The 9689-nt window shown below is 51.7% G+C and overlaps 1 protein-coding gene across 2 annotated transcripts; it reads left to right on the top strand.

Moving 5' to 3' along the window:
• Nucleotides 1-1086: 1086 nt before the first annotated feature.
• Nucleotides 1087-9542, top strand: Fabp3 (fatty acid binding protein 3). 2 transcript variants are annotated; one of them, XM_004665181.2, is made up of 5 exons: nucleotides 1087-1140; nucleotides 1780-1869; nucleotides 6029-6201; nucleotides 8062-8163; nucleotides 9226-9542. In XM_004665181.2, the coding sequence occupies exons 2-5, from the start codon at nucleotides 1797-1799 to the stop codon at nucleotides 9277-9279; spliced, it is 402 nt and encodes a 133-aa protein (XP_004665238.1). In that variant the 5' UTR covers nucleotides 1087-1140; nucleotides 1780-1796; the 3' UTR covers nucleotides 9280-9542. The 2 variants fall into 2 exon arrangements, with proteins under 2 accessions (XP_004665238.1, XP_045005451.1); XM_045149516.1 differs by lacking the exon at nucleotides 1087-1140 and adding an exon at nucleotides 1161-1289.
• Nucleotides 9543-9689: the final 147 nt, after the last annotated feature.

Genomic DNA, 9689 nt, shown 5'->3' with positions numbered 1-9689 from the left:
GCAGTGTAGAGAGGGAGCAATATTTACTTGAGACAGAATCCTGCTGTTGGGCTCAGGCTGGCCTCCAATCATGATGCTCCTGCCTTAGCCTCCACAGCGTGTGAGGTGCTTTAGTCACTGCTGGCTTAATTCCAGCTGGTGGCACACACCTGCAATCTCAGGAGGCAGAGGCAGGAGGATCTCAAGTTCAAGCCCAGCCTGAGTTGCATATGGTCTTCATAATAATAATTATATTCTATTTTATTTTATTTATGTGAGTGTGAGAGAGAATGGGCACACCAGGACCTCTAGCCACTGCAAATGAATTCCATACTCATGTGTCTCCTTTGGCAGCTGGCTTACGTGGGTACTGGGGAATTGAACCGGGGTCCTTTGGCTTTGTTGACAAGTGCCTTAAGTGCAAAGCTGTTTCTCCAGCCCAATAATGGTGTTTTCCAAAATTCTCTGCTGAGTTTCCTTTGTTCACTTGTAAAAGAGGACAGCAGCACCTGCCTGCTTTCAGGGACTTTATTTTTTCCTCCTCCTCCTCCTTCTTCTTCTTCTTTTGGGGGGGGGGAGGGGATTGATGCACCAGGGCCCCCAGGCACTGCAATTGAACTCCAGTTCAAGGTGGCTTGCTGTAGTGGCGCATGCCTTTTAATCCCAGCACTGGGGAGGCAGAGGTAGGAGGATCGCTGTGAGTTCAAGGCCACCCTGAAACTACATAGTTAATTCCAGGTTAGCCTGAGCTAGAGTGAGACCCTACCTCCAAAAAAAAAAAAAAAAAAAAAAGTGGGAGAGTGCTTTAAGGAGGTGACAAGTTCTGTGAAAATGCAAGCTGGCTGGTGAGCAAGACTGGGGTGTAGAACTGTAGGATGGGCTGGAGGCTCTCTGGCAGGGTGCAGGTAAACCTTGAAGAACCCTCTGAACTGACAGAATTTCTGAAGTGGGGGAGGGGAACGACCTGAGACCAAGCTCAGAGGTCAGAAAAGCCTGGAACACTTGCGGGCGGCGGGGGGGTGCAGTTGGATAGCTGGGGGGGAAGGCGCCAGCAGGAGACATTCCGCAGGGAGGGGCAAGCACGTGTGAGGCGGGCACCGGGGAACGGTTATGCTTTTGCCCAGGGCTGGTGAGGACACAAGGACAGCTCAGCCACAAACGGTACCCGTGGATTCTCACTCTGCCATAGGGGCGGTGGGAAGACAAGGGTGGGCTGAAGGGTCCATCTAGACCAGCTTTGCCGTCTGGGATCCAGCTCACTTCCTACCTACGGTGACCTTGTCCTACCCCCTGCGAGCCTCACCTACAAAGTGAGGATCACCATGTCTGTGGCATAAATGCCAACTAGTGGTCTTCCCCGGCGCGGGCACCAGCGTGGGAGCGAGGTTTCGTCTCCCGTGGGGCGGGGCGGGCGGTGGAAGATGTCACAGGTGGCGTGCGCCCCAGCGCGGCTCCGGCTTGCGGGCACTGCCCGGGCCGCTCGCTTCTCAGCTTGCCCGGCGCCTGGCAGCGCCGGGAAGGAAGAGGCTCTGCAGGGACCCAGCGCTGACGCAGTCGAGCGAGCGGGAGCGCCACGGGCTGGTCCCCTCCCCGCTGGGCGGGCTGGGGGACGTGTACCCAGCTCCTCGCCCGTGAGCGCGCGCCTGGGGCTTCCAATTTCGGGAGCCGGGGGTGTGGACCACGTCTCGTCATGTGATAGGAGGGCTATTTAAAGCTGCAGCTCCGGCGGGGAGCCGCCGTCCTGGACTCCCTGGCACGTTTATATATTTATTTATTTTTCCTCCTCTCGCGGCCTCTTAGCCTAGCTCAGCCTCACTATGGTGGACGCTTTTGTGGGTACCTGGAAGCTAGTGGACAGCAAGAATTTTGATGACTACTTGAAATCACTGGGTGAGCGCACCGCGGGGCTGGGGATGCGGGATGGGGAGCGGCTGGCCACGTACCTGGGCCGGCGCAGGGTTCCTGCCCGGAGTGTCCTGCACACCTGCTGCGTCCTTCCATCCAGGTCAAGGTTGGATAGAGGAGCGCCGGGGTGGCAGCCTGGGATGGGGCTCGGGTGAGGGACCTCTGAGCAGGAGGTTCATGCTGTCGGAACCTGGCGAGGGAGATCCAGGCAGGGTAGGCGCACGGAGGTAGCCGTCTGCTAGTGATGGAGAAGAAGCGCACTCTAAGAAGCCAGGTATGTGGCTGGAGGTGGGTTGACTAAAGAGCACTGAGCAGGGGATGGCGACTGGCCAGCTGGGGGAGAAAACTTAACAAGGCATGGCTGGCCGGACAGCGTGCAGGTGGCTTGAAGTGCCTCGGAGCCTCGGATAGGGACAAAGGAAACATCAATGAATAGGCTATGGAGGAGAGGTGGGACTGGGACCTAGCAGAGTTAGCGACAGCCCCTTCCCAACTCCAGGTTGGGGGGTTGGGAAGAGAACTGTCCCCAGAAGGTGTCCTTATTCTCACCAGTCTGACCTTATCCTGTAGTGTGTGACCTCCTTGTCTGACAGCCTAGGGGCTGGGTGGGAGAAGCAGCCTATAGCCCTCTAGTCTATAGGGCTGTTGGGCTTCTGGGCTGCAACAGGTGTCAGAGCAAAGCAAGGTCAAGACCTGTGAAAGGGGAAGTGCCATTGGTCTAAGAAAGTATTGAGAACTGTAATTCTGGGATGGGGAACAATAAAGTTTCAAAGAATCTTGCTGAGAAAGTCCTTGGGAGATAGATCCCCATACCTTGCCATTCTCTTAGGAAAACTGAGGCCCAGTGAAAGAAATTTGTCAATATAAACCTGGTGGCAGAACTAGAACCTCACTTATGACAGGCAAGTGTTCTGCCACTGAGCTACATTCCCAGGCTTAAAAAAAAAATTGTTGTTGTTTTTGGAGACAACATCTATTTCCCAGGCTGGCCTTGAACTTGTGATCCCCTGCCTCAGCCTCCTCAAAAGCTGAAAACTCGTGGGGCTGGAGGGATGGCTTAGTGGTTAAGGCATTTGCCTACAAAGCCAAAAGACCCATGTTAGCTGGGTGCACAATGGGGCACACATGTCTCGAGTTCGTTTGCAGTGACTGGAGGCCCTGGCACATCCATTCTCTCTGTCTCTCTCTCCCTTTCTCTGTTAAATAAATAAATAAAAATACTATTTTAAAAAAGCTGAAAACTCAGGATTTCCAGATCTGTAAACTAGAGTTCTCCCCACCTCACTGTAGGCTGTGGGAGTGGGAGGAGTCACATGGACTGGCCACAGCCCTTCCCTGCCTGCCTTGGGTTAGATAACCTTTCCTGAATCCCTAGCCCATCACTTTGGGACAGGGAGAAGTGGGATGGTATTCATGACTGAGCTAGATTACACACCTCTAAGGAGACAGGGCTGGATCACACCAGTACTGTGTGTGTGTGTGTGTGTGTGTGTGTGTGTGTGTGTGTGTGTGTAAGGTGCTGGGGGTCCTCTTTTGCTTCTGGCCCTGTTCTGAAACTGGGTCCACAAAGCTTTTGTTTTGGAACTGGGGATCAAACCCAGGGCCTTGCTAAGGCTAGGTAAGCACTCTACTGCTAAGCTACGTCCCCAGCGTGTTAGTTAGGCCATCGCTCCCAGATGCACCTACCCTGTTCTGGGCACCGTGCCCAGCAATTCCAGGAAAGGAGCGTCCTTGAGAAGCTGTTGGGAAAGTTATTGCCTAGGTTTAGTTCTTCCTCCCAAAGTAGACATCTGGGTCAAAAAGCTGGGTTCCGGAATTTAGCTACAACCTTACCACCCTTGTTTCCTTATTCTGCCCTGACATGGGGAGGGGGCAGGTCTCAAAAAGACTTCTCTTTGGGCACTTTTTGTGTTTGTGATGCTGGTAATTGAAGCCAGGTTCTTTACCATGCAAAACATAGGCTTTGCTACTAAGGTGACCCCAAGCCCAGGGCAGCCTCTTATGTTAGGGGGCCTTTGCTCTCTTTTTACATGTGTGGAGACCCGAGGTCAACCACTCTCCCCTTATTCTTTGAGACAGGATCTCTGACTGAGTCTAGAGTCACCAATTTGGCTTTGCCAGCTTGCCAGTGAGCGAGCCCTAGGGATTCCTTATCTCCACCTCCTCAGTGGTGGGATCACAGGAGTGCCCCGCCGTTGCCCAGCATTTTACATGGACACTGCGCGTTAAGCTCCGGTCCTCATGCTTGTATGGCAAGCGCTTTGCACTTCACCCACTGAGCCATGTCCACCACCCCAGCCCGCTTTGTTCATTGAACAAATGGAAAGGCTAAAGCCCCACTGGTGAGCAAAAACCCACCCTAGCTTTCAGCACATAGCTGGCTTTGCTTTTTTTTTTTTTTTTAAAAAAAAAGATATTTATTTTTTACAGTCAGAGAGAGAGAGAGCCGGGGGTGGAGGAGTGTGAGAATGGATATGCCAGGGCTTCTAGCCACTGTAAATTCCAGACGCATGCACCACCATGGACAGCTGGCTTTCGTGGGATCTAAAGAATTGAACCTGGATCTTTAGGCTTTGCAGGCAGACACCTTAACTGCTAAGTCATCTCTCCAGCCCTGGCTTTGCTGTTGATGAAGACATATCTTTCTTCCTCCAACACTCCACATCAGCAAACAGCCGGCTCAGTGAGGAGACCCTGCTTTGTGGAGAACATGTCTGGCCCAACTCAAATACAAGGGTTGGCAAAGCCAAATCCCTCACTGCTTGGGCAGGGTGGACTGGCACCCACACAGCTGTATCTCCTGCCCTTCTTGCCCTAGACCAACAGTGCACAGGGGGAAAGCAGCCCAGCCTGCTGAAGATGGCCACGGGCACAGATGCTGCCCTTGGTATCTGGGTAGAGTATGCGTTGGAAGAATGGCACAGTAGGGATAGTGGACTGAGAATCTAGGTGACTTCTTTGTTTGCTTCTTGGGTCCTTTGACTTTGTAAGCAAGTGCCTTAACCACTAAGCCACCTCTCCAGCCCTTGTTTGCTTTTTTTTTTTTTCTTTTTTTTGAGACAAGGTCTCTGTGGCCCATTCTGACTTTTAAGTCTCAGCACTTCTGCCTCAAGCCTCCAGAGTGCTGAGATTATAGGCAGGAGTCACTACACCGAGCTTGTTTTGGCAAAACAGCAACTCCCTGAGTCTTATTTGTAGGTTGGAGTACTAAAACTCACCCTTAGGGCTTCTGCAAGCACTGTTAACCACTCCGTACAGCAGGTGCAGTGTACCTGGCTTCCAGCAAACACTGCTGCCAGGTGTACATCTGGAAGCCTGATATATACCATTTCACACTGGGTTGCTTCCTGCCTCCCAGGACTGCTAAGTATACCCACTGGGGGGCACAGGATAGGCTGGGAGCAAAAGGCCAGACTCCAGCCAAGTGGCTCGGTGCCCAGAGAAGCCACGCTTGGGTCAGGAGAGTTTCCCCAGGGCCTTAGACTGGAAAAAAGACGACTTGAAATTGAGTTTTACTCCTTGTTGCTACCACTTCAGGTTTCTCCCACGTCTGTAAGATGGACAAACTCCTAAATAAGGCTAAAATCTGTAGTGCTGCCACATGAAAGACGAGAGCACAAATGTGTCAGGGCTCCAGGGTAAAACTTCCCAGGGAGGAAAATCCTTGTTTCAAGGGCTCTTGAAGGCAAACTTACCGTTTCTCCTTTCTTCAGCCCATGGCCTGAGCTGCTCGGGTGGTCCGAGTGCTCTGTTTGGGAGGTGGGATAGAGCTGAGTGGCTACGTGAGCTCAGGAGACGAGCAGTTCAGGATTCAACCTGATTTGTGACCCCAGGCTTGCAAACTCCATCTCAATGCTTACAATCCACAAACCGGAGGTACCAGTATCAACCCTCCAAGGGCACAGGAAGGACTATGAGAGACTCTTAGTAAATCTCAGCTGTCATTTGTATGTTCCTGGTATGTCTTATCTACTGACTGGTAGCTAAGGGAAAGACTGAAGGGGGAAAAAAAATGATTGCATGAGGGATTTGATGGCTATGGTCTTTCCCTCTCCCCTTCATGCCTGGCATGAGCTCTTCTTTGAGCTGGTACAGTGCCTCTCTACTCCAATTCACAGATTTCCAATCTTTATTCCATCCTTAGGTGTGGGCTTTGCCACCAGACAGGTGGCTAGCATGACCAAACCTACTACCATCATTGAGAAGAATGGGGATACTATCATCATAAAAACACACAGCACCTTCAAGAACACAGAAGTCAGCTTTAAACTTGGGGAAGAGTTTGATGAGACAACAGCAGATGACAGGAAAGTCAAGGTGAGTCACAGAAGGGGGTATAGGGGATGGGGGGTACAGAGACCCTGAGAGACAAGAGGCTTGGCTCCTTGGTGTTATACCCCAAAGGGCAGGCTATCCCTGGAGATTTAAATGAAACTCAGCTCATATAGCCCACTAGTGCTGAGATGTCCCAGGGGCTAATGACACAGTTCTGTCCAGTTTTCTTGCTTCCCTTCTTGAGAAGCATCTACCAGCTGCCTTGGAATGGGCAGCACAGAGTCAAGATGTTCTTCTGACCTTGTGTTTATGCCAAGCCCCGCTGGGTGACCTTGTGCAAGGCATGCAGTAGCTGGGTCTCTTCCCCCTTCCATCCATAGATGGAGGATGTCAGTGGCCACGACTGTGACCCGAAGCGTGTTAGGAACAATGCCCAGGAGAGGTCAAGTGTCCTGCACTGAGTGAGGTCAGTCAGGCCTGCAGAAGCAAAGGTGGCAGCTGGGAACAAGTTGTCATCCTCAGATGCTTCCCTGGCCAATGACTCTGGGATGGGCATGCACTAATGTCAATGTCATGGGTGTTTATATTGTCTCCACCTAGCCTTTGCCCCCCGTCTCTTGGGGTCCTAAAGCTCAGTCACCTCATGATAGCTGTCTTGGCAGCTTGTCCCAGGCCTCCCAGCAGTGGGCCACACACAAGAACAGAGGGTGCTGATTTCTATATGGTATCTCTACAGCAATATCCACTGTGAGCCTAAAAAATTCAGCTTTGTAGATGTTTCCTCTTCCTCACAGCGGTCTTCTTGTGGAGTAAGAGATCAAACACCAGGCTGGCAGAGAAGCAGGGGATGGTGTCCAAGATGACAGCTTATCTTGGATGAAGGTGGCTGCCCTCACCACATGCCCCTACCTCCTTGGATTTGCCACCTTCTCAAGGGGCAAGACCTTCAATTACACACAACAGTGGTCCTCTCTGATGTGTAGGCCCAAAACAATTGGAGTGGGCAAAACACAGGGGGAATGAGGATAAGCACTGAGGTAAAATGTTGACAGCACAAGAGATCTGCAATCCAATCTCATAAGCTCCACCTTCCCAGACCCCCATCAAGCCAACCTTGCTCAGTCAAGTTCCTTAGTCTGGCCTACAGCCCCCAAATTCCTAGAGGAGAGACCCGGGAGAGCTGCCGGTGCAAACCAGCTGATACCAGTTGGCAGCACCCAGAGGACCAAGTGGGCATTTGAGCCAGGGTTGAGGAGCACTCCAAGGACACCCAGTCCTGGGACCTTACAGTTGCTGCCTTCCTGTCAGCTGAGGGGTCACATGATGTGGATAAGGGGAGGAAATCTAATTTTCCAATCCTGTCACTGAGGGATTTTTAGAGACCGTGTGACGAGTACAAGGCCAGAAATGTTCAAGACTCCTCTTCTCTGGCCATTCTGAGATAAGGATGAGCACACATCCCTAGCCTATATCCCTTAAGCCCCTCTTTTTTGAGGCAGGGTCTCTCTCTAGCTCAGGCTGACCTTAAATTCACTATGTAGTCTCAGGATGGCCTCGAACTCATAGTGACTCTGCTACTACCTCCCTAGTGCTGGGATTAAAAGGCATGTGCCACCATGCCCAGCATAAGCCCCTTTGGGAGAGGGAAGGACTCCTGGTATTTCTGGGCTGGCCTGGGCTGAGATGCCTGCCTCACTCAGTAACTGAAAGCTCCTCCCCACCCAGGCAGCCTTGGAGCAGAAACCCTGGGGACTAGGTTGGAGGAGTGCTGCCTCAGCACTAGGCCGAGCACTTTTGCTGGCTGGTTGACACAGGAGCCTGTGCTTCTGGGCCCCCAAACCCACGCTGCCCCTCCAATCCAGGCTAAGACACACTGTTCAAGCCTCTGCCCTCTTTCCACAGTCTATTGTGACGTTCGATGGAGGAAAACTTGTCCATGTACAGAAGTGGGATGGACAAGAGACATCACTTGTGCGGGAGCTAAAGGATGGGAAACTCATCCTGGTAAGATGGGCAACTCTGGAGTCTTACCTAACTAGTCACTACCTGTCTCTTCAGCCAAGCTTATTTTAAAAAGCCAAGGTCTCCCCCAGGGAGCCAGAGAAACTGGGACAAGAGAGACAGGGTCATGGCTTTGGACTCACACAGGTCTGGGTTCAGATGTCAGCCCAGATAGCTGCATGCAGGCTCCAGGCAAGTCACTTTCTCCAAGTATCACTGTAAAATGAGTATTAGTAACACCAGCCTTGTGAGTGGGCTGGACAGTTTGAAAGAGACTGTATTCATGACAGAAAGCTTCGGGGAACTCAGTGGAACACGGCAGGTACTGCCTAGTCTTACTTGTCTCCCATGTCGGGCCTGCAGATGCCTATTGCCTGGGTAGGAAGTGACACAAGCAGGTCTCTTTAGGACAGGTTTGAGAACTCCACTGGGAGGATGCAGACTTGCTGAACTGCCCCCACCTAGGGGCTACTTGTGGTCTCATCTCCTAATTCAGTAGGCCCTCGGGTGCTTACCTTGGTGCATGTGTCAGACCTTCCTGGTGCAATGGAGCCTGCTAAATGCATCTTCACCGGACTATGTGTCTAGCTGTGGTGGAAATGTGACATGTAGGCCCAAGGAATCAGACTATGGTGAAGCCATGGGTGTGGCTCTACAATGCCAGGCTGCATGAGGGCTCAGGGCTCTGGCCTTGCTCTGAGTTAGGGAAGGAAGAGGTAGGGGGAGGGAGGGAGAGATGGTAGATTGACATAGCAGCTTCTCAAGTCTCTGGACGTTTCTGTTCAACTATTTGTTTACTATATGCCAGAGGGCCATCCTTGTGCTACGCGTGAAGGGAAGGAGGAACACTTTGGAATCTTGAGACCAACTTATTTCCTCTTTCAAGGTTCATTTTTGTCCAAAGCTTGAAAGTAGGAATTATAATGCCCATCTTAAAGATTTTCATCAGAGCAAAATACGCATGTACAGTGCTTGGCACACAGCAGGTGTCCAACAGCTTATGAGCAGGAAGGGGTGAGAGGACTCGCTTGCTCTTCCCAGATCTGACTCTGTGTTTGCTTCCAGACTCTCACCCATGGCAGTGCAGTATCCGTTCGCACCTACGAGAAAGAGGAGTGACGCAGCTGCACCATCAGTGACTGCTCCTCTGTCAACCAGCTACCCCTCCACTCAGCACCTCGCTGCCTCATTTTTCCCTCTGGCATTTTGTATAAATCCATTTTGGTTGGGGAAAGGTGGAATCAAGTGGCACCAGCCTGGATCCAGTCCCAGGTCCTATTGTATATGTGGTTTGTTTTCTTAAACGGCATCTAAAAGGTTTTTGGAGGTAATAAAGCAGAGCAAAGGCCACCCAGGTGCCTTTTTGCCTTTGGTGACATGAATCTGAGAGTCAGTTTCCCTTTGTGTCAGTGGACAAAAATCCCTGCTTGAAGGTCACTTGGGAAACAGCCTGGATGAGAAGCTGGAGAGTCTCAGAGGCTTCCAGTGAGCATTCACTTTACACATTCAGTACTTATAAAGCCATACCT

Source organism: Jaculus jaculus, chromosome 5, assembly GCF_020740685.1.
Source record: "Jaculus jaculus isolate mJacJac1 chromosome 5, mJacJac1.mat.Y.cur, whole genome shotgun sequence".
Lineage (NCBI taxonomy): Eukaryota > Metazoa > Chordata > Mammalia > Rodentia > Dipodidae > Jaculus > Jaculus jaculus.
The sequence above is the reverse complement of the archived record's forward strand: the minus strand, read 5'-3'. Positions and strand labels throughout refer to the sequence as shown.

Bases quoted from the DNA above. Each gene is read 5' to 3' on its own strand.
- Fabp3 (XM_004665181.2), top strand. From the start codon at position 1,797: ATGGTGGACGCTTTTGTGGGTACCTGGAAGCTAGTGGACAGCAAGAAT. The intron at 1,870-6,028 runs GTGAGCGCACCG...TTCCATCCTTAG, and splicing joins TGACTACTTGAAATCACTGG to GTGTGGGCTTTGCCACCAGA. The intron at 6,202-8,061 runs GTGAGTCACAGA...CTCTTTCCACAG, and splicing joins CAGATGACAGGAAAGTCAAG to TCTATTGTGACGTTCGATGG.